The sequence below is a fragment of the Podarcis melisellensis genome (assembly GCF_964234715.1).
Source record: "Podarcis melisellensis genome assembly, chromosome: 11".
Taxonomy (NCBI): domain Eukaryota; kingdom Metazoa; phylum Chordata; class Lepidosauria; order Squamata; family Lacertidae; genus Podarcis; species Podarcis melisellensis.
The window spans coordinates 11,390,206-11,415,319 of NC_138543.1; the positions used below are offsets into that span (position 1 = coordinate 11,390,206).

A 25,114-nucleotide genomic window follows, 5' to 3' on the forward strand; every position below is an offset into this window, starting at 1 on the left:
TTATTTGCTTTATAATTGTTAATAATACTTGTTCATGTTAGACTTAACAACACATGATCAGAGTTGCATGGTGAGAAGGCTACTCGAGCCTATAGCTTATGTTCTAAGGATGCAGGATGTGCTGTGGTCTAAACCACCAAGCCTCATGGGCTTGCCGATCGTCAGGTCGGCAGTTCAAATCCGCGTGACAGGGTGAGCTCCCATTGCTTTGTTCAGCTCCTGCCAACCTACAAATTTGAAAGCATACCAGCACGAGTAGGTAAATAGTTACTGCTGTGGTGGGAAGGTAAACAGCATTTCCATGCGCTCTGGTTTCTGTCACGGTGTACTGTGCGCCAGACGCAGTTTAGTCATGCTGGCCACATGACCTGAAAAGCTGTCTACGGACAAACGCCAGCTCCCTTGGCCTGAAAGCAGGGTTGAGTGCCGCACCCCACAGTTGAATTTGACTGGACTTAACCACCTAGGGGTCCTTTACCTTTCTAAGTACATTCTCTAGCCTGAGAAATTAGTAATAGGGTTATTTTAACATGCTTATAGCCCATTTTGCCATGTTTAATAAAACTAAAGACAACTTACAGTATATTCTTTTTGAATTTCAGCATTTATTTTTTAAAAAATGGCAAGACAGCAGATAAAAATAATTTTAAAAATCATTCTTCAGGTCACTGGCACTATAGCTTTAGCTTGACAAGCAAAACTTTGCAAGCAAAAGTCTTAGCAAAGGTTTGTGCAACTCAAACCGCTCAACATAGGCCATTGCATAGCCTAGGAACTACCACAAAGTGGCTTTTCCTTGTCCCCACTAGACACTTCAACTATTGATGGAATGCAGAGAAAAGCCCCTCTGCTAGATTTTATGAATAAGAAGACACAGGGCTATAAAGGCAAAAAACAGGTTGTTGTTTTAATTGTCCCCATAAACAGGCCAGAAGCCAGTGTAGCTGTTGTAATCGCATACTCCCAAGAAATTATTCCAGTCAATACTCAAGTTGCTGCATTCTAGACCAGCTGAAGTTCCTGGACATTTTAGATGCAGCTCTATGGAGACGGCATTGCAGTAATTCCCTCTAGGTGGTAATTAAGGCATGTTATCTTGGCCAGATATGATCTCTCTAGGAATGGATGGAGCTGGCACACCGACTGAAACTGTGCAAAAGCATTTTTGGCAACAGCTGCTCCCCAAGAACCCAGGAGGAAAACTGGATCTGGAAATGTGAGCCAGAGTTTTCACAGGGAGTTCTGCCTGTCTGGGTGGCTGATTTCCAATACCATCAATTAACCCTAGTTCAATTTCTCTGCCGTCTGCATAAGATCTCATAAAAGTGGCATTGGGTTATTATTTTTATTTTATACATTGTGAACTTTTCTGTGAACCGTCCCGAGACCTCCGGGTATAGGGCGGTATATAAATTGAATAAATAACAACAACTACTACTACGACTACTCATTCATTTATCCAGGGACTTTCATGTGCACTCCTGAATTTAGAAAACAAACCCGAAACAATTTTGTATGGTACCAAGTCCTCTCTCTCTTACTTGAATGCATAAAGCCGTGTTTCTCAAACTTGAGTCCCCAACAACTTCCAACAACCACTGGTCCTGCTAGCTAAGAATGATGGGAGTTTTAGTCCAACAGTAGCTGAGACCCAAGTTCAAGAAACACTGACACAGAGCCTGTTGTATAGTGGTCATCTAAACCAACCCCACTTAGTAACCTTCTAGTTGTATGTACATCAGTGTTGGACAGTGTTTCATATTGTTTAGTAGTATTGACTTTGTCATTTCTTCCCAAGCTCTTCAGAATGTTTCTATTTCATATTAACGGCTTACATTGGAAACTGTGCTGAACTACAGTAAATTGGCAAGCTCAACACTCCTTTGGTCATAGTGAAACTGCTAAACCAGTATGCGGGTTGAGGCAACTGGATAATCCCAGTCAATTTTTTCACAGAATTGTAGCGCCACTCTGTATTGCAAACTTTTAATTCTTGCAGTACTGACTAACTTGAAACTTTAGCACTTTCTTCATTTCTATGAAGGTGCAACGCAGAGAGCTTTGGGTCATTTTCTCTAGAGTAGCTGACTTTGCCCTGTGGGTTTTTTAATCAGTCTGTACAAAAATAGTATTGGGACTCTCTTCAGAAATAGCTTGTTACTTTACCTATAGTTATAAAGAAACTTGTGCGTCTCCTGGATGTTGTGAGTTCAAAACCTCAGATTTTTTTTTTAACCAAACTTGATGATTTGGATACAGGCTAAAGTAAAGATGTTTACTGACAAGAACATTTGCCATGCCTGATCATGCATAATAAGGTGAGCCAAGTTGGATACTTCTGATAGGTCAGTGAAGTAGCCATTACTTAGTGGTAGATTGTGCAAAAACAAATCATTTGGCTTGATGAGCAGGACTTTACATTTCCAGGATGGAATTCGTAAGTGGGGCATTTCTCAGGTGGAGAGGGATTTTTTTTTATTATTTCATAAATAATGAAATTATAGCACATTTTGAAAACAGTTGCCAATCTAAAATGATTTAGGCAAATAAGCATTTTCAAGTCCCTTTGTGTGTGTGCTACTAGAATAGGCAGATCATAGAGTCAGACGGAATTGCATTGTAAATCCTGTAGGAGGAATTGCACTAATGTGAAAGTTATATCAGTGCAAGCAGTTCAGCTTGCCTGATGGAATGTTCTCCCTTCTCTTCCTTGTGTACTGTTCTGGGGGTTCTCCTGACCGCCCCCACGTGGGAACCAGTTGTGGGAGCACACGGGGCGGTAACACTGTGGCACTGGTAAAAGTCTTTCCATAGGCGTATATAGTAGTGGGATTAATTCATTGAATCTGGTCTTAAGTGTACAGAACGATGATTTTCCCCCATTGTATCTTGCATGTATGAATGGTAGACAAATATATCACATAACGTGTCATGAAGTAGTGATCCTGTGAGCAAGTATCACTGGGTGGGGTCCCTCTGGCAGGTGGTAACAATTAGACCCCAAAGTGGGAGCATTTGATGGGGCTGGCTGGTTGCCAGCATTCCCCAGCCCCTATAAATATTCGAGTTAACCTGCCGGGGGAGAGAGAGAACCTGCTGTGTTTTAGACTTGCTGTTTGATGTTCTGTAGCTGGTGCCAGAAAATAACCCAATAAAGCCTGGTAACCAGTTCGGTGCCTGCATGTGATTGATTAGCAGCTTGGAGGGAGGATTCAGGAAAGCGGCCCCCTCCTTGACATTTCTAGTCCAAACAGCTCTATTTCTTGAGCTCAAGATACTAAAGTCTACAATTTCCGTAATTTCAGATGGAAAATGGTTATTCTGATTCTTGCAGGGCTATCCAAGCTTGTGAATACACCCTACAGTTCTGTCTGGTAGTGTTGCCTCAAGACTTTTTAAAAATAGATCTAGATAGTCCTATCATCAGCTCTAACCTTTATTAGATGTATCCAAGTTTTTCCCTCTATCCTTCCTAGAAACAGCAAACTTCCTTTAGATTATGAGATCTTCAACAGCCATGGTAGGGTGTGATATCATAACTTGAGTCTATAAATAACTTCCTAGGCTGTACACAGGCTGCTTACATTCCATTGCCCTAAAGGAGATTTAAGTAGCCTGTGTTCAGAATTGGAAAATAATTAGTAACTACATGCTAGACGGAAATGCACCCTACTAAGATCTGGCACCTGGGTCACTTCTGTGACCCTTAGTGAGCAGCATGAGCCATTTTACTCTCACAAAAATGTGTTCCTGCCTTGTTTGTGAAACAAAAGATAAAATCGCATTTTCTCTGTTTGCTAAAGGTGCTAAATGTCCCTGCAGGCTAGACTTTGGTGTGTATAACAAAATTTGTATGTTGTTCACTTGTCTTTATCTCCTGGACATCATAGGATCAGCACCAGTGATAGATACCCGTAGTTGCTGAGTGAACAAGTATATGTTGTTGCTGTGCCAGCACATAGGAAATTGGAAGTAGTAATAGTAATATTTTGGATTACCACTTCAAGATGATGATGATTATGATGACGATAAAACAAAATTTCCAAATGCAGTAAATAAATCGAACAGAAATACTTCATACCAACAGTCATAAAAGAGCACCATCAGATATAGTCCATGGTGGGATGCAAGGTTCATATTTATACAGAGTAGACATTTGCCAGATATAATAATATTTTAGTAGGAATGCGCCAACCATGATATGGTTTGGTTATATAAATAACACCCCCCCATATTACAAGTCTGAGGGGTCTGCAACCCCCCCCCCCCGCGGCACAGATAATATGGGTCAGTTTTCCAGAGATTGTAGTAAAATGTCTCTTTAAAACCATAAGACCAAAGAGTAGCAAGATGACTCTATGCTTGACAGATAACTAAACAAGCAGTGACCAGCAGATATAAAATTTGTTGTTGACAAATAATATCAGCATTAACACCATCAAAAATGGATAAAACACATAACTTAGCATCCAAAGTGACCTGTTTGCCAATAATAATACTAATTTCTGTTGCAGCCCGCTTTCAGAATTTATGTTATATCCCCACTACATATGCTAGCATGTTCCTCATATAACCCTGCCAGCATTAGGGGGAGACCAGATCTTACAGTATGAGCTAGTCGGACTGGGGTTAAAAACCAGTGGTGGACCACCTTCAAAATATCCTCCTGAATGTTAGCTGACATGGACCTATAGTGGGTGAGTGGACCAGATCTTAAGCCACTGAGAATCTTTCAGTTCGCCTGTAGGGTCCATCTCCCACATTGATTTCCAAGTAGTATGCAGAGAGAACTGGGATTCTAACAGTAACAGGTACTGTATATCAATGAGAGACCCTGCTTTTTGGACCACTTGCTACATCCAGATGTTCATAACATCATTTTGTGGCTGCACAATGCACCACAGGTTCTTTCAAGATGATGTTAATCTTGTGGATGTGCAGCCAGTCTAAGCCTGATTCTTTCAAACTTTCCAAGGGTTGTAATTCTGTAAGTGGCACATTTTTTAAATAACAGACTTGCAAGTGGTGAATTCCCACTTTATAAAGAATAATAGATATAACAGATTTATAATGGGACTGAACTTGTGCTATACAGGGAAATGGGATTAAGGTTGAGGGTGTGGAGGCTAGTTTCTCAAACCATCTGTTACACACCTCAGTAGTACAGTGGTGATGAAAGGATTGGAAAGAGACTTCCTTGTCAACCTCATCTGGGGCAAAAGCAGAGGTTACAGTTAAGAGCAGGCGTCCCCAAATTTGGCCCTCCATATGTTTTGGGACTACAACTCCCATCATCCCTAGCTAACAGGACCAGGAGTTTGGGGATGCCTGGTTAAGAGGGAGGAAAGAGTCTCATGCCCCCAGCATGACCCAAGATATTACTAGATCTAAAATCATGGGAATGATCTGCTGAAGTTGGAGGGCATTTTGTTTTGGTACCCACGACCCAGGTTCCAGGAGCATTTGGGCAAATAGTTTCTAACGCTGCATTAGAGGTGTCTAAAATGTACATTTTACGAAGCAGAAGTGGATAGAGATAGGCCTTTGCCCTCTCTCATTATGCTAGAACTTAGGGTTATACAGTGAAGCTGAAACATGGGAGATTCAGTAGAGGAAAAAAGGAAGTACTGCTTCACATAGTGCATAGTTAAACTCACAACTTTAAAAAGAAGTTAGATTGATTCCTGGGGGATAAAGCAATCAAATCTTGATGGTTATATACTCCTTGCAGGATCAGAGGCATGTGTCTTTGAATATCAGTTGCTGAGGAACAACAGCTGGAGAGGGCTAATCCCTTCATGTCTTGCTTGTAGGCTTCCCATAGGCATCTGGTCCCGGGGGTGGTGGAATGGAATGCAGGACTAGATGAGCTTTTGGTCTGATCCAGCAGAGCTCTTTTTATGTTCTTATTATCCATGGTAATTGTCAATCCATGAAGTTTTTCCATCCTAGGAGAGGTCCTATTTCTACCCCCCTCTGACATTTGGATGTAGATTAAAAGAGTCCAGATCTTAACTGTTCTTCCTTCCATGACACTTAAGGTATGATTCAGAGGGTCTGGGGTGGAGTGTAGACTTGCCTAGGTGGACTTTCAGCTACAGCTTGGAATTTGTTATATGTATTTGTAATGGTATGGGAAAAAGCTGGTTCGCATGAAGCTCTTGCACAGGCCATCAACATTCTCATACACAGGTCTTTGTGTTGGGGTCAGCTGAAGACATTTTGGCACCAGGGGCGAACCACACAATGGCGCTCCCCCCCCCCGACACCTACACAAGGGAAGGAGGAGTGAGTGAAGATCCACATCAGGAACAAAATTGGGGGGGGGGTCAAATCAACACCATCAGATGGCTGAAGTGGGAATCAAAGCCAGCTCACCTTGCCCCATGGGCAGGCCAGCCCTGTATGGAATGGTTATGGCTGGAAAGTCATACAAGTAGATACGGCTGCAGTCACCAAAAAGAGCTTCACAGATTTGCTCATCGAGAAATGTATTTGGCCTACTTTCACTGTGGCCCAAGAAACGGCTGTGCTACTGTGGTTAACTGGCAGATGTGCACGAGAAACCATGAAGCAAAAGCTACTCCTTTTTTGTAATTGTGAAGAAAATGTTTCCTTCAATTACGGTAACTTGAAAGCTGGCCTTTGGATATGGGCTACTTCTTAGCAGTTGGATATGATGTCATTGGGTTAAGGTGCCTGTGTTATCTAGGTTTATTGCGCTTTAAGATCAGGGAGTCGGTGTGCTAATTGGGAAGTAAGTAGCTTCAGCTGTGGGGAAGTGCAGAGCCAAAGTACCAGAAAGTTCTAACTTCAAAACCTTCTACAGGTAATTGGTTCTGGGGAGTCACCCTACTTACTATCCTTTTTACGATAAAGCTAAGCTTACTCCTGATCTGTTTTTATTACGTCGTCTCTCTCTCTAATAGGCTATAACTGGTAATGTCAATGCCCTGCAATTTGTATAGGGTTGGGAGAAATTAGCATTGTTATTTTATTTGGGTTTATAATTTCTAACTACTTTGTGAATTTGATTTTCTAACGGTAGTTTTTATGTTGGGTCCCATTTTGTGCTGCTATCTTTAGTTTTGCTATTTATCTCATTTAAAAATATTATTTATTATTTAGTAGGTGTCGCTCTACTTGGTCTAAATCCAGTTCCTAACTTGCTTGCTCACTTGCAACTAAATAAGTTTGCGACCCTGAGATTCGGGGAGCAGAAAGCCTTATTTTTGGTTCTTGTTTCTCTGGAATCTTACTGGTGTCTAGTAATGTCTGAGAGCCTCCTGACACAGCCTGGACAGGAGGAGTGGTAGCAGTGTAAGTTCGCAGGGTTGATGTTGCAGGACCAAGTGGCTGAATCACCAAGATCTGGATTCTAGGTTTGGGGAACTGGACTTGACAGTAATCAATTGCATAACCTGAGAAGAGTTATTTCTTCATAAAAGGAAAGTATATGGGGTTTTCTTTTGGTGAGGGGGAGGTGATTTGAAATTAATGATCCACAAGATTTTGGAGAGAGTTTTTTTATTTAAAAAATAACTGTTTATGGTGCTGAATGGGGACCACTAGAAAGGGCCACAGTGAATTCAAAGTTGCTTGTGCAGAACAGAATCAAGAAGATCTGACTTCATTGGTGCTTGAACATAGAACAGCTACATGAGAAATACAGGTAAATAGTGGCTTAAAAGAGGTACTAGTGGTATCTCTTGAACAAGTTAAGAAAGCGAATAGAAGTAGAATGGAGCACACATGTGAAAACGGTGAACTTTTAGGTAACAATCTGCTTCCTCCCAGCCACAACAAAGGTGTAAAGAGCCTTGGAGAGGAATGGCTAGCTCAGAGAATGCTTGTCAAAGGTGGTGAGGAAAGCTCACCATGCAGGAAGGTGAAGTGGCTGGAAGGACTAAAATGGTTAAGTTAGGCTATCTGTAGAATCTGCCACAAGAGGGTGTTACAGTGCTTATTTCCTAAAGGCACCAGTTGCATCAAGCATACTTGCAGTGTGTAAAACCTATGATTTATACTAATCCTTTTGAGGAAACTTTAAATCGGTTCCAACTACCAAAATCATGCGCCATCCATTATCTGATTTCCGTGTTCATAGAATTTTAACACTTACTACTACTACTACTAACTTGAGAGTTCAGCAACATTCGCCAAAAGTGGTATTCAGGTACTAGTCAGAGCTTCATATGTTAATATACTTAATACAAATAATACATCAAAGCTGTTAGAAATGAAACAATTGGAACAAACATAATAAGATTAAGTGTATAAGATCAATAGAAAGTTTCTGAACATTTTTCAAAAATAGAAAGGATATAGCAACTGCTTAAAGACCAGAAGAGGCAATGGGGCTTGGCAGAGTTGTCAGAAGGGAATTCAAGTATGAGACACCACTGAAAAGACTATCTTTGGTACCTGTCAATGGACTAGACATTTACAGTAGGGACTGTAGATAGTGATCTGTCCGGGACAGTGGAGTCATAAAGCCCTCAAACCCTATTTACAAGTACCGGTACCTTCTCTTCCCCTCTCCTCCCCTTTGCCCTCCTGATCAGAACAGAAAACCCAAGTCCATTGCATGGCTTTCCACATGTTTTGTACAGTGGTACCTCAGGATGCGAACAGGTTCTGTTCCGGAGCCCCGTTCGCATCCTGAACATAACGTAAGACACGACCGTGCGCGGGTCACGTTTCGCCACTTCCGTGCATGCGCGTGACGACATTTTGACAGTCTGCGCATGCGCGAGTGGCGAAACCCGGAAGTAATGTGCTCCGTTACTTCTGGATCTCAGCGGAGCGCAACCTGAAGTGTATTTATCCCAAGGTATGACTGTACTAGCCATCAGTGGCAACAGGCCCATGGTTGCCATAGAGGCCATGAATTCCTGAGCAGCCCCAGGCAGAAAGGCTTCAGTATGGAAGTATTTGAAGATGATTAACTTTGAAGATCTCAGGACCACCCTAAGACCATCTCAGCCTGATCATGCAGAGAGACTGTTAGGCAGTGGTGTGAATGGTGCATTAACAGAATCCCAATTAGGTCTTGAGAGCCCAGTACCAGATACAGTTTTGAAACTGAGAGACTTCTGTGTGTGTGTTTTTTTAAAAAAAATCTTTATTGAACATACAACACTGACTTACACAACAATACACCATATTAAAAATTGTACAAACTACATAGACATACTGTACTTTAGAAAGAAAGAAAAGGAAAAGGGAGAAGATAAAAGTTAAAAGATAAAGGATGAAAACAAAATAATTGTTCTCATTGTACTACATCTCATTTTGTTATTTTATGCACAGCATCTTCTTATTTACTTTTCTGGTTCTTTTCAAAAAATTCTATTATTTGTGACCTAAATGTTACAAGAGTCAATCAAGGTCTGCCAGGAGGTTTTTGCTATCACAATAATTTTTCAAATACTCTTTAAATGCAATCCATTCTTTATTCACCTGTGAAACTGAGAGACTTCTGAGTGGGATATTTGAACAGAAGAAATGTATCCTTGTGGACAACAATAGCCACTCCTCACTCATAGATCACCCAGTTGATTTAAGAATTACTCTGTTTTTAAGCATATTTAACTGAGAGGGGATTTTGTGCCTTGGAGGCACCCAGCCAAATGAAGGAAATGAAAATATTCTGTTGCTGACTTGGATACCTAGAAAGAGGAGAGGTTCCTCCTTTTTCTCCAGGTAAGTATGTAAGAGATGGTAATGTAACTCTTCAGCCCAAACAGAAGTGAGGAAATGAGGCAACAATATGACAGTAATGCTAGAATTGGGACATGGGAGGAAAAGAAGTGGGTGGGAGGTTGTCATGGCAAGGAGAGAAAATGCACGCTAGGAAGAAGTTCTTCACTGGCTAAACTGGGTGCATAGAGTTTCTGGACATTGTTGTTTACACTGCTCATTAGCAGTCCTTAAAATCTTGCTATCCTTTTCTCTTGCAGAGTATTATAATTGAAGGAGCATCTGTTACACTTGTGGGAAAATATACTTCATATTTGGATTATTATAGTTACTGTTTCAAGACGGAGGAGGACTTCACAACACCACCCAGAACTGGATTTTCACCCTAGTTCAGCAGCTTTGCTGCTCACTTAAATACAGATGAATGAAGACCCCATTTGGAAAGGCACCAGGTCAGCGGTCCAGAGCTGATCCAGGTAAGTAATGTCTCTAACACATCCCACAGGTGGACAAGAAATCTTGGTGACTGCAGATCCCTTTTTTAAAAAAATCCCACTCCTTTGGCATATCAGACACACCTCTTTTGGAAGTCCATGTGCATAGAAGCCAACCTGCACAGGATTGGCACATTCATATAATTGGTCTACAGACACCAGGCCATTATGTGCTTGTGCCATCCAGCTTGTGGATTTTGGGCATTCTGATTGGGATGAGGGTCACTTGATGGAATTGCAATTGCAAGTCCACTTAACCACCAGGCATAGGTAATATTATTTCTGTAATACTAGCATACACCTGTTTTCAATGTGTCTGCTACTCTCCAAACTGAACTACTCTGGTATGGCAAGTCTGATATTTATTATACAGAGCCTCAAATGTGGTTTTCATAGATGAGAGCATGACGGGGCTTGCCCACAGTGGTCTAGGTAAAAATAAATTAAAAATATACTTGGTTGTTTTCACTGCTGCCTGTGCATGAGCAGAGTGGACTTTGCTCATGCAACAGGACTCCAGTTTCCTCTTCTCCCCACTGTGTGCCCTCAGAATTGCTCCAGAAGGTTGAAGGAGCCTCTGGAGCAGGTTTTTGGGACATGTGCAGTGTCATGGGGGAAGTTGAGGAAAGCAAAGTCTGTTACTGTTTCACAACATTAGATTCTGCCCAGTATTCTAAACTCTGTAAAAGCTGCATATTTGCATTAGTAGTGGACAAGGTGTATAAAAAGCAATGATTAAAAAAATATATTTAAAAAATCGGATTTTTTTAAATTTAAATTGGATTTTTAAAATAAAATGTTTTTGGAGGAAAAATCTTACTAGTAAGATTTTGTATTTAAGTTACACTATAGTACAAAGGCTATTCATCAGGAAATAAGGATTTTAAGTTTTTCAGGTGTGCTAAAACTCAGTCTGGTGTTTTGTTTTATTTTAAAAAAATGTTTAACCACATCAGTTAACAAACATGGATACATATGCAATAATGTTATTGTTTTAGTTAAATAAATTGTTATTAAGGAAATGATTATTTTTCTCCTTCCAATAAAGTACAGCAGAAAAGTTGTCCAACTATAAACAGTTAACTTATTAAACCTCACCATAATTTCATAATTATCTGTCTATGTATTTCTAATAGTATAACCAAATCAGCAATTTTTGATATAACTGTAAAAACTACTCTGAAAATTTATTATTCCAAAAATGAAACCATCCTCTGGTTGTCAATATTAAGATGATACCAGCAAGAATGAGTCTTTCTGTAAAAAATGATTTAAATCAAGTCTTACTGACTAGTGATTTAAATCGATTTGATTTAAATCAAATCCACCCTGGTGGTGGAACTTACCAGACTAGCTACTTCATCTATCAAAAAAACTGGTCCAGCATTAATTTAGGCTAACTAGAGTGCTTTGGCAGTTCATCTGCTGTTTTGGTTGTAGCTGACATAAAACATTCCTAATAACTGAATCAGAGTACTGCTTTATGCAGAATTAAAGTAGTAATTCTAAAATTTACTATATTTGTTAAGTTAAGGCAGATATACAGTATTGCTTCGCCTTTACATACCAAATTTAAGTTGGGGAAGTTGCACACATGGTAAGCATATGTACCAAAGGAGCTTTTAATGATATGCTAGCATTTAAAGTGGGTGCTTTGGGGTGGGTGGGTTGTGAACTGGGAGGAGTGAATGTGTGCTTGTGTATTCCAATTTTCCAGAAACTACCGTATTTTTCGCTCTATAAGATGCACCCGGCCATAAGACACACCTAGTTTTTAGAGGAGGAAAACAAGAAAAAAAACCTCTCCATCTCTGCGCAGCACCTCTCCAGTGAAGCGGGAGGAGGAGCGGAGCCCCTTCCATTTCTCCTCCTGCTTCGCTGAAGGGGCGCTGCGCAGCAACTCTCCAGCAAAGCGGGAGGAGAAATTGAAGGGGCTCCGTTTCTCTTCCTGCCTCACTGAAGGGGCGCTACAGAGCTCTCCCTCTCTGTGCAGCGGCACTCGCTCCATAAGACGCACACACATTTCCCCTTACTTTTTAGGAGGAAAAAAGTGTGTCTCATGGAGCGAAAAAATACGGTACTTAATATGAAAATACTTCTGCTAAAGCTTCTATCAAAGTAGAACTGAAATAGGCCTAGGTATATGTGAGGATGAACATTGCATTAATTTGGTTCCCTCGGTTTATATTGGGGTATGTCCCAATTATTTGGACCCTTTCAAAACATAGTGAAGAGAAGCCCCTGTGTGCACCATGTGTTGCCAAACAAATTTAATTGCAACAGTGGAAATTCCTCCTACATGAATAAGATTTCCTCATCTGTATGTAATTTAACATCTTGCTATCTTGTGCATTAATTCAGCTGCTAGTCTTCAGTTCTAATAAGTCAACAGGAAAAACAGCTTGCTGATTCTCAAGGTTGGAAATCTGAGTTGATATCCACTCCTACTCCACAACCTAGGGTGAGCGCTGTAGTCTGAAACTTTGCCATCCGTAAAGCATAGATAAGTGTCTTGTGTTGAAAAGAATACTGTGAGAATTTAATGTCAAGGCATCTGTTTGCACAGATCATGTGTGTCATCAGCACTTTTCTAGAAGTTCTGGGTCCGTCACAACACTAGCCTCAATGCTGTTGTATGCTTCGTTACTACTGAAAAACTATTACAAGTCAGAGATAATACCTAAGATTTCTGCTCCATCTGTAGCACTGAACTAATTAACTTGTTCAGATGAAGATTTGTGATCACCCTCTTTGTAATAGGATCTTCAGTTTTTAACTAAAATAATCTTCCTCTGGGTTTTACCACAAATAAGTTTTGATGCCGCTATATCCCTGCAGGGTATTATTTCTACTCTCAAGTAAGAATAACTTTTGGGTAAAGGTCTTAGCACAGTGTACCCGGAGTGCAGGTCTGTTACCCTCCCACTCTCACAAAGCCTTCAAGTTTATTTTCTGGGTTCATCTTAATATTATCATTCATCATTTATTTATTAATGCCTTCAGGTGCTCATGATTGGCTTTATCTGCAGTTTTTAGATTACTGAAGATTAGAGAATGACTTTTTTAAAAAAAAAATTATTCTTACTATCCTTGGGAGCTGTGTGCAGAAAGTTGGGAAGTTGATATAATAAATAATAAAGACTACTTGCATATCAAAACATATGCATATCATCTCTCATACGCAAGAGTTCAGCGTATGAGGATTTCCCTCGCTCCAAAAAAACAAAACAGACAAGGATCAACAAGTAGCAGTTACAGTCATACCTCATGTTACGTCCGCTTCAGGTCCGCTTTTCGTCTTGCTTCCCGCGGCAACCTGGAAGTACTAGAATGGGTTACTTCCAGGTTTCGGTGCTCACATATGCGCAGATGCGCTATAACACGCTTTGCACATGTGCAGAAGTGCGAAATTGCATTGCGCGCCTGCACAGACGCATCACTTCGAGTTGCGGGCTTTTCACATTACAGACGGGCCTCTGGAACGCATCCCATCCGTAACACAAGGTACCACTGTATAGAAAAGAAGCCAACATTAGAAAATTTTCACTGACAGGCTGTGTGCCAGTTCCCCCCAAAACCCTAAGATACTAGGCAGAAAGTCAGTATTCCCTTATTGATTTCACACTGTTGACCTCGGGGCAACTCAGGACATCTGTGTGTGTTGCCTTTGATAGCCAGGCTTTGGGCAATATGCTTAACAAAACTGGGAAATGGTGGGAAAGCTACTGCGCAAGAAAGGCACCTTGTCAAGAGTCTCCTAGTGTATTAGTTCTGAGTATGCTTGAAGTTCCAAAGCATATTGATGGTCTCAATAAATAGTACAGAAGCAAGGCCTGATGCACACTTTCTTTGCACGCTAATAATTGGGTGACATATGATCTATATCTGAGGGTTTCCGGTTCTTATCTCAGTGGCCAGATGAATGTGAAACTGGGATAAACAAGGTTTGGCATTTTTCTCGATATCGTGCAATGTATGAAAGAAATGGTGCATTCTAACTGTTTTTAATTTTGATTTTTATGTTGTTGTAACCTACCCTGGGACCTGCTGATGGGTAATAAATCTGATAAGAATGGTCTGTACCACACTCAGCATCTCTTCTGCTTCTGTACCCCAGGCCAGCCTAACTCAGTAATTGAACACCTAAGGCAGGGGTTGTCAAAGTGGTCCTTACCACCCACTAATGGGTGTTTCAGGATTCTAGGTGAGCACTAGGGGGTTCTACGGTACAAGATGAATCCTCCTTCCATCGAGCACTGGTGGGCGGTAAGGAAATTTTACCATCAAGGAAGATGCATTAGTGGGTGGTAGGTATAAAAAAGTTGACTACCCCGACCTAAGGTGACTGAGCTTGGTTTTGGTGACATTAAGCACTTACCTATGACGACATAAAGTGGGCAGAGAAGCAATTTTGGCTGGAGGGCCGCACACCGCCCATCAGTTGACCTCCCATGCTGTCACGTGAATCCAATCCCGGCTGAAGCACTGCTGCTTAAATTTGGCACCAAATGCAAGCTGCGCTTGGATCTACTCAGCAAGTCTCAAGTGGATAAAAAGCCCTGGCAGAAAAGCAGCACAGCTTGCATTTGATGCCAAATATAAGTAGTGCTTGCAAAGGATGCGTTGTGGTTTGCAAGCACAGTGTGCATTCAGGGCTATTTAAATTTGGCACCAAACGCTAGTCGCACTGCTTTCTGCCAGGGTCATATCCACTCAGGAGCTTTTGAGTGGATACAAGTGCAGCTTGCTTGCCTTCTCTGCCAAATTTGCACAGCACTGAATGCGAGCTGTGCTCACAAAGTAACCATTCAGTAGCACACAATAAGGCTCCTGATTCTTCCTTTGCAGCTGTGGCTTTACCTGTCCCACACCTGATGTCACCACATCAGATGAGCAACAGGTTGTTGCCATTAGTTATTGGACTTGTTTATTGACAAACCCCACCCCTCTTCATCCTAAGGTCCCAGATTGGGATGCAAAATTAAAATACAGCGTTAAAAATAGTTTAGAACAATTTGCAATCCTAAAAATAAGGTGGGCATTATCAGGGGGAAATGGGCTTCTGGGCCAGATTTAAGAGGCATGGCAGGTCTGATTTGTCCTGGAGACTTCCCATCTGTGGCATGAACAGGGTGGGTGCAATTCATTTCTGTTAGCGTTTTTAATAGATTTGGTCCATGTGCTGTGTTAAAGTGAATGTCAATACAGTAAACAAATGCTGCATGAAATAACAGTTAAGCCTGTGAGGTTAAAACCTGTTCCTGGTGACTTAGTCACTGTTGACATCTTCCTTGTAGGGCATGCAGGCGTGTCTGCCAGCGTGATGAAGAAGAGAGCTTCCCACAAGTAAGTGGCTTGGTAATTCTTAAAATCCCACGCCTGGCAGCTTTCTGTGAGGACTGTATTTTTGTGTCCACTTTTGTTACATCAGCTGTGTGGATTTTCTGTTCAAGAGGTTATAGTGAAGGTCAATGGGGTTGCGGCACTCAGTAACCATTTCTGCACAAAGTCAGAGGTCTTGAAAGTAACAAATGGAATTTCAGAAACCAAGGACACCTGTAGAACTTTCCTTGGGCTCCAGAACAAAAAATTATCTGATACCAACCGATAACAGTGCATCAGCTTGAGCTTGCAGAGTCCTCGCTCAAATGAAATGTTGCCATTCAAATCTAGACTCTGTAAACTGCAGTTTGTTTCACTTGTGAAAATACACACCAGTGAGAGCGGGTGGTCCTGGACCAGATCCAGGTGCTACTGCAGGAAACCCATTTTCTAGATCCATTTCAGTCTGGGTTTTGGCCCAGAAACTGCTTTGGTCACCCTGCATGATGAGACAGAGACAGAGGGCCCTGTTAATTCTAATTTACAGCTTTTGTTGTCTATGCTCTGGTAACCTCTAGGTTAGTTTACTGCAAAGTATTATATGTGGGGCTGTCTCTGACGATTGTTCGGAAACCTCAGCTGGTGCAGAATTCGTCAATCAGGATGCTTACCAGGGCAAGACAGTTTAAGCCAGTGGTTCTCAGCCTTGGGTCCCCAGGTGGGTCCCTAGCTCACAGCACCAGTGGTCAGGGATGATGGGAGTTGTAGGCCAAAAACATCTGGGGACCCAAGGTTGAGAAAGGCTGGTTTAAGCGTATAACACCAATCCTGACCCAACTGCACTGGTTGCAGATTAGTTTCTGGGCCCAATTCAAAGTGCTGGTTTTGACCTCTAAAGTCGTAAGCGGCTCAGGACCGCAGTACTTCAAAGACCATCTCTCCTCATATGGACTGATGTTGACCCTACGATTACTAGCTGAGGCCCTTCTTCATGTGCCCTTCCACGAGAGATGTGCTGGGCAGCAACATGATGACGGGCCTTCGGTGGCTCCCCGTTTGACTGATGCTTTCCACAGGGAGGTTCACCTGATGCCTTCAATGCAGATCTTTAAGCGCCAGGTGAAAAACGTTACTCTTCTCCATAGCCTTTTAAACCGGGGTTGGTGGTGGTACTGTTTTTGTTTGTTACTATGTTAATGTATTTTTGTGTTTTCGTATTGTAAACTTCCCTGAGATCTTTGAATGAAGGGTGGCGTGTTAATTAAATAAATAAACGATTAGTTCACGTTTGAAATACAATATAAAATCCCATGAAGTGCAGTAGAAATATTTTGGAATTTAGTAGAACTAAAAAGAAGCAGCATGATAGAAATTTTCCATTGTCCCGTATAATCTTGACCTTAGGACTTGTCTGATTAGTTAGGGTTTCGTCGGTTATCAAGCATTTCACAATAAAACTTGCCTTTAGTAGCTCTTTATGTGTTTCTCCGTGGCTTGGATCTCAAGTCCCATATGCTCATAGAAAGGACCTCCGTTCAGGCACACTAGGGTGGCTAATTCCTTCACAACCCCTGGTTGCTGCCACACAAGCATAACGGGCTGCTCCGGATGGTTCCCCAGTGTAAGGGAGAAATCTTTTGGGAGATGCTGCCAAAAACTGGGGATGGAGAAGTTCATTTGCATGAGGCAAAGCAGCTCTATGCCACCCTGAGTCACACCACCTTGTCACCAGGTGGGTAAAAGAAGGGTTATGCTACAGCAGAGCTTTCCAAACTTTTCATGTTGGTAACACACTCTTTAGACATGGATCATTTCACGACATCAGTTCAGTTTTACTAGCAAACCGGAGGTTAAATTAACCCCTTTCTAGCCCTGGGAGGAGTGCGGGGAGCATTCACCCGACACACCTGCACACTGCAGCCAACACACTAATGTGTCGTGACACACAATTTGGAAAGATCTGTGCTACAGCTTTTGGGATAGTGAAGAGTACAGACTCTATTAGAAAGAGAATACTTTCTCACATAACTTATTAGCAGTTTAAGACTACCAGTACAAAAATAAACATTTTCATAAACTACAAAACAGCAAATCAAAATAGGAAAAACCTTTCTGAAAGGTTTCAGAGAATATACAGACAGATATGTACACATTCATTAATTGGTAAGGCCTACGACAAAGTTTTGAGCATTTGCAGCTGTGTAGGCACTGGTGAGCAAAAAACACAATATGAAAATGAGTGCATGTTAAGAAATAAGCTCCCATATATGTGTTTGACTTAAGACTACTTTTCAGGCAAAATATGTCTCCAAAGTGATTTATAAATTATATATCAGCATATACATATAAAACTATATTATTAGAGCCATTTAAAGCACTTAAACATAAATTTCCTTCAAAATATTTATTGAAAGCAAACATAAACAATATAGTAGCCAGCAAAATGCTAATGATTACAGTTCCAATTCTACAATCCAGGTCACAGTTAACTTCTACAGGCCTCAGTGAAAAGATGGGTCTTAAAAGTATTGAGGAGTGGCAATCAAATTCCACATTTGTGGCGCCATTGCCTTGGTTTCTTTGGCTAAACTATAGCTTTTAGTTAGAACGGAAGTATTCATGGACTGCACCCAGATCCGCTGTTGCTGCTGTGGGTTCTGGACCAATACTGGAAATACAAAACGTGGCTGTATCTGGAAACATCAGGTAGGAGAGGAGACAGCAATGCCATTCACTTAGGATGTCACAATTCTGAAGGGGAGGTCAAGCACGCTTGGGCACATCCCGAAAATAAGCTTGCATATGGCTTGGTTAAAATACTTATTTTGAGGTGCTTCATTCCATAAACTAATTATTGCTTTAATAGTTATGTTTGTGTATCTATAAACATAGAAAGCATCGAAACAACGTGGGACCAAGCAAACCAATGTCGCAACCTAGAAGAAATATTGTAGGCTGCAGAATACAGCATGGATGGAAAGAAGGGAGCGGACCCGTGACACAATGGAAAGGCACTGTCCTAGACCAGGTTCCTGTAAATCCCTCCCTCTACCTTATCAAATATGATGGATTTGATTGTGTCTATGGACTAGAACTGCACAAAGACGAAAGGGTTTCAGCACTCGAAGTGCTTCCAGATAGAGTTGGTAAGTGTCTCGATGGGGCTGAATTTGTGTGTGTTATTTAAGTCCCATATACCCCAACTTTCATTCCAATAAAAAAACTCAAGGTAGCTCACAATGAATTTAAAATTATCAGTTTCAAAAATACTTTAAAACCCCAGAAGTACCATAGAGAACAGCATTACATCAGTGGATTAAAGCCAATACAAGCTACAACCTAAAAGGAAGGTTTTGACTAATATCCAGAAGATGGTTAGAAGTGATGTGCTCTTTCCCCCCCTTCACCACCAGTAATGGCTATTTCTGTCTAATGATCTCAGTTAATATAATATTTATTCAACCTTTTAAAATAATGAGTACTGGGACCAGGATCCAGTGCAGTGGTGTGGTTAGAGATAGGACCCGGGGAACCAGGGTTAAAATCCCCACTTGGCCATGAAGCTCACTGGGTGACCTTGGGCCAGTCACGACCTCTATGCCTAACCTACTTTGCAAATAAATAAATTCCAGTGAGCCACTGTCAGTGCTCGCTAGGGCTTATGCATGTATTTTCCATTTTAATAAAATACCATGTTGTCACATTTCTAACATTTGCCTCTCTTAGTTAGCAGTAAGTATCTTAGAACTAGAACAATGGTATCCATGCTTCCCATAATGTTAAAAATTCAGTAAAGGGACTTTGGCCACTCTCTCGTTATCTCTTAAAAACGACAACAGAGATCATTAGGACACCTTAAAGATTATCAATTTTATCATGACTAGAGACCACTTCATAAAAAGCATGAAAAACAGGCTTATTCAGTGCATGGTGCCTGAGTTAACTTTGGTGTGTCTAATTAGAATTTAGCTTCCAAAGGATAATGGCTGAAATAGGGGAACATATGGATGCTATGGTTAGAAATTGTTCAGTATGTAGTCATGGATAGAAAAAAAAACCTATACCACAGTGTGGATTAAACCAGAAGAATGATGTAGCTTTGAATTCAGGGCAATACCTTTAGTCTTGCAATTAGGCACACTATTTTCCTGGCCTCCTTTAAGATCAGATATCGGTGTTTCTCTTCCAGCTTCATCTCGAATCAGTGATGCCCACCTGGCAGACACAATGATCGGCAAAGCAGTGGAGCATATGTTTGAAACCGAAGATGGTTCAAAAGATGAGTGGAGGGGAATGGTCTTGGCTCGGGCACCAATTATGAACACATGGTTTTATATTACCTATGAGAAGGATCCTGTCTTGTACATGTACCAGCTCTTAGATGACTATAAAGAAGGTGATCTCCGTATTATGCCTGATTCCAGTAAGTTGGCCAGTATTTTATCCTCTATGTAAAGAAAGAAAATACGTTTAAAATGTCTGACATTGAGCATTGAGAGTTTTTAGAAGAATTGGAGCACTGTTTACTACTTGTTGTTTGAAGTGAGACAAACCAAGAAATACTTCAGCTACAATGAAGTTTGCAGTGAGACAAACTATGAGCCATGGTTTGGCTTTAACACTAAACCAAACCATGGCTTAGCCCCAGGGAGCATAGCAGCAGGATTGGTGGAAGAATGCTGCAGGTGGGACCATCCATTGTGGAACATGAAGGTTTGCACCAAGTCATGGTTTGGCTTGGCGCTACATGAGAATTTGGTCACTCACCTGTCATGATTTCTTATAACTACAAATCGTGGTTCAAGATTTGATCGTGAGCTGTTGGGTTTGACCCTTAGTTCTATGGAGCCACTGACATATACAGTATGTCTGAAGTGGTATTCTGCAGGCTTCAGGGGAGTATTTTGTGGTGCCTAATTTGTCCGACTTGGAAGAGGTGATGGAAAAGGCACTCTTCCCTCTTCTCACTTTTAAAGGGTTATTTATAAAGCGATCTCCTTTGTTGTGGAGCATAAGGCCAAAAGAAGAACTATTTGAGGTAATTTGAGGTTTGGAGGAGAGCCCAGAAATGCTAGGCTTACCATACTAACTTTTTCCCTTAATTGACTATTTGGAGTCTAGGAAGATAAGATTCTGAGGGAGTTACTCTAACTGATACTGTAATGCTTGACAGCACCAACCACAACGTTTTTTTAAAAAAATACTTTGTGGATTCTGATACTTGGAACATTTTGTAGAGCGAATATAAATGAACAGGCAAAGAAACTTCAGCATGGCTTTCACCTTCCAACTTTTAATTCAGGTTGAATGTACAGCTTAACTACTCAGCAGGTTGATATGTTGTCAGATCAGCAGTATAGCCAACAGATGATAAACCTCCAGGAATTAGGTTATGCAACAATCTTTCTGTTTGTCCTTACCATAATCTGTATTTAAGATGGTTACTGTGAAATGGAGACAAATTGGATAAGAGGAATATCAGATATGTATATCCAGTTGTTTATTTTCCCTGGGTTAGAAGACAAAAGCATTGTGATCAGAAATATGTTGCCATGAACATTTAATTGCTGAAGCACGTAGTAAACTATTACTCGTTGAGCTGACTATGAGCATCTGTTCTATAAAATCCTGCTGCATGTTAACTCAAACATTGTGTTCACAGATGATTCACCTCCAGCAGAACGGGAGCCTGGCGAAGTTGTGGACAGCCTAGTGGGGAAACAAGTGGAATATGCCAAAGAAGATGGCTCAAAAAGGACTGGCATGGTCATTCATCAGGTGGAAGCCAAACCCTCGGTCTATTTCATCAAGTTTGACGATGATTTCCATATTTATGTCTATGATTTGGTGAAGACATCTTAGACACCACCATGCAAACTTTTGCCAAACTTGTGGAACTTCAATGTAAAATTTGTAGACACAAAGACTTAAGTGCTTTCCAGTTTATTTGAAAGCTTAAATGTCCCTGCGAGCCCACAATCTCTGCCAGGAAAACTATTCCATTGTGAACTATACAAATAGACTTTTATGTGAACATGACACATTTTGTGTAAGGGAACTCCCTTTCTTGGAGGAAGTCTTCTGGTGGGTATGTGGATGAAGTTAGAGGAAACGGCAGCTGCAAATTCAAGCTGTGTAAAGTGGATCTAGCAACATAATCATTAATCTGATTTCCCCCCACCCCCCAAATATAACTTTCCCTCACCGTCTCACATAACTATTCAACTGCCACATGCAAGTCTAGCTTGATATTATTACTTTCATGTATGTATTAAGTTTTCTTGTCTGGCAGTCCTTGTTTTCACAGGGTTTGGGCAAAGATGACTATAATATGTTTAAAGCAGTGTTAAGGAGTGCCTAACCCAATCTAACATCGGTGTACTGTGTTCAGGTTAACTGTTGAGCTACTATCACATGAGAATTTAGTACATTTTAGTTGCAGGAAAACAGAACGTGGCATACATGTAATGCAGCTGAATGCAGAGTAAGAGCCCATATTTGCAACTGTAGGACCTGGTCAAAACATTCAAAGCAAGGATGCCTTCAGTTCTCAATGTCCCTTCAGTTCTCAATGTCGTAGGGGTTTTTTTTTGGTTAACTTTTAGCAGAATCCAGGCGCTTGGTGCCCTAGCAGTCTAGAACTCCATGTTAATGTTAAATTCTCCGCAGCAACTACTGGGTGTCTCAGTTTCAAAACTAGCAACCTAGATTCTTGCGTGTGGACTTAAATCTGTTACATGTAAAGACAAACCTCACAAGAGAAGAGTCCTCGTACATTAAAGGCTTGTGTTGCAGAGGAGGAGAATCATTTGTTGCCTTCTACTTTGATCTGCTGCATTCCTTCTCATTTTACTGTGTTTTGTTCAAGAAGGCACCTTCCCCACCCCTCACCCCTCACCCCTCTTTCTGGCCTTTCTTCTTGGGGTTTACCCAGACAAGACATTATACAAACTCAAACCTGTTGTCGCCTTTTGTGCTGTACGTTGTATTTAGCTTGAAGTATGCTGTTTTAATGTGAACTTCGTTAAAAGGACACTGGGGTTCTGCATGCTAGTGGGGTACTGCCTGACAAAAGCTAGGCGGTCTCCGTGGTCCAGTCATCTGCAGAAGATTGTGGATGTAAATAAGCAGCCCACAGTCACAAAATTTGCTTCTTCTTCTTCTCTCTCTCCCCCCCAATTCTTTCTTTTTTTCTTTTTTTAATTTGTAAGGTAGTAGATTGGTGTGGCAGCTTTTTAAAGTAATCAGTGGAAAAATATCAAACAGCAGCAAAGCTGAAGCAGGGCATTGGAGTCTGCACATGTAAATGAGAAGCAAGCACCATTGTTTATATATAGCTAGAAGGTAAAAAAAAACAAAAAACAAGTGTTGCTGATCAGCCTTCTGAGGTCCAAATTACCTCTTGTGTGGGTATACATATTAAACTCCATGTGGTTTAAACTTCCTTTTTTTTAATTTTGCCTGATTTCATATTGTAGCCTTAAGGCTTGTGCCTCATTAATGCTCTTTAATGGTAACAAATACCGTATAAATACAGTATCTTAAACTTTTCCTGTCCCATCGCTGCTGTTGCATTATGTACAGTATTTCATCATGGGCAACCCCAAGGCAGGCTGTAGTCTTTTCCATGAAGAGCTTCTCAAATGCAGTCCTTAAGCCCTAAGTACCCGAGTCATAAATGTTCCTGTGTTCTTGAACCAAGTGAGCAGATTTGCAACCCAGTGGTTTTTGTTTTGTTTTGTTTCCTCCTTCATTCTGCAGATCTGTATGTTTTCTATTGACTCTTTAGAGTCCTGCATGTAAATCTCAAAAGCTGAGCCTGGCTCCATGAGCCCAAGTTGATATTTGTGGCACAAGAATGAGTGAGTGTATTGAACCACACACAAGATACACAAAACATATTACTTTGAATTGCGGGCTACGTTAACGGTGAATCCAAGGTGTGCCTCCAGGATTTCTGAGGATTAGGTAGACCGAAAACGTTGCATTCAAAGAGCTTCCAGTTGGAGGTTTTCTGCAATACACCACATTCTGCCAGTTGAGAGTGATCTATATTCTGTGTAAATTTTATGGTTTTTAAAGTGTCCACATTGTCTGCTTTTTTGATAGCTTAAACCACCTTTTCTTTTCTTTTTTTCTTTTTTTTTTGGAGGCTTGAGACTTGATTCCACTCCCTGCCAATCTGCTTTGGGCTTTGTTTTAGGCTCACGTTTCAGATCTGCATGCAGTGCTTGTTACCCTGGTAACTAAATGTTGGTTCCTTTTCTTAGGGGTTCAACATGATTTTCCGAGTTATCACGGGGCTTGTGGTGGCACAAGCTATGGATCTGTGTATAAAAAGTTACTGGCCTTTCTCTCCATTTACCTGCTGTAGTATTGTATATTGTGTGTTTCGCGTGATGTCAGGCTGCCCTGTACAATTTTAAAAAGACAAACTTAAAATGCAGACCATCCCTTTTTTGCATGCTTAGAAGGTAGAATGTTCAATGTAACAAACTTAAAAGTTGCATGTTTAAAAAAATGTTTAGGTTTTTAGTTTCGGGTTTTTTTTTAATTTTGTGTTCTTTGTGAATTTGCTTATTGTGCTGTTTTTAATGGTGGTTAGTAGGATAAATGCACTGGTGAGGCAAACATAGTGCCAACAGGAGGTAACTTTCCAGTTGTATGTGTCATGCAGCGTTTGAAGGGACCATGTACTTTGCTCAAAATGAAATAAAAAACCAGTAAAATTCAACAGTATGCTTTTTTGTGCCAAATCCTAAATTAAGTTGAAGTAGAATCATATTACGACACTCCCCCTCCCCAAACAATGATGGAAAAAGCCTTTTTTTCACTGAATAAATTGCTTAGCCTTCTTAAATTGGTACATTTGAAAAATAAAGGCTTCTCCAGGGATACATTAATTGCAACCATTTCAGAGAACCCAAAAAAAGAGAAAAAGCTTCGATGATTTGTGGTTCCTTGGAAATGCTGTGGTTTTTTGTATTTTACATCATTAGTGCAATTTGGATGGTTCTTGGTATGTGTATAGTTCAAAGGTCTTCGTGTTCACATTTTAAAATTAGGTAAATGACTTCATCTCTAGAGCTTGGTTTCATTTTTTTATTTTTTAACAATGTAGACAGTTCCCTGTTCTCTGCATTTAGAAGTATAAACACTTTAAATCTGTTACTTAATTCTGTAAGTAATTTTTATAATTATGATGTAACTCTATCCTTAAAACATTTAAAATAAACCCTTTATGTGCAACTTACGACTGTAAATCTTGTTCTCATAAGGCAAATGTAGTGATGTGTTTAAAACTGAATAGGATTTTTCCATTTTTATAATTAAAATTATTTTAACAATGAGCATTTATGCTAATATATACTTGCCTAAGCAGCTGTGCTTATTGGGCAATACTTTTGGCCAAGAATTGTAACTTTAAAAAACCATCCATTTAAAATGGGTAGAATTCTTTGGCATTGAAACAGCTTTATTGTTACTTTCAACCCAAAACCCCCAAAAAGACAACATCTAAGGAAGTAAGGTAAGTAGGTGAAGCAGCCCCAAAAATATTTTGGTATATTGCCCCCTATATATACACTTTATCCGGA

At 40.7% G+C, this 25,114-nt stretch overlaps 1 protein-coding gene across 2 annotated transcripts in view; it reads left to right on the plus strand.

The window, feature by feature from the left end:
- Positions 1-24,771, plus strand: part of SPIN1 (spindlin 1) — a 32,129-nt gene extending 7,358 nt beyond the window's left edge. Inside the window, exons 2-7 of one of the 2 annotated variants that reach the window (XM_081930767.1) lie at positions 9,963-10,178; positions 12,558-12,657; positions 15,494-15,542; positions 18,411-18,664; positions 19,708-19,941; positions 21,181-24,771. In XM_081930767.1, the coding sequence (XP_081786893.1) occupies positions 15,520-15,542; positions 18,411-18,664; positions 19,708-19,941; positions 21,181-21,380 (711 nt within the window). In that variant the 5' untranslated portion in view covers positions 9,963-10,178; positions 12,558-12,657; positions 15,494-15,519 and the 3' untranslated portion in view covers positions 21,381-24,771. The remainder of the gene's footprint in view (positions 1-9,962; positions 10,179-12,557; positions 12,658-15,493; positions 15,543-18,410; positions 18,665-19,707; positions 19,942-21,180) is intronic. The other variant, XM_081930766.1, reaches the window with a different exon arrangement.
- Positions 24,772-25,114: the final 343 nt, after the last annotated feature.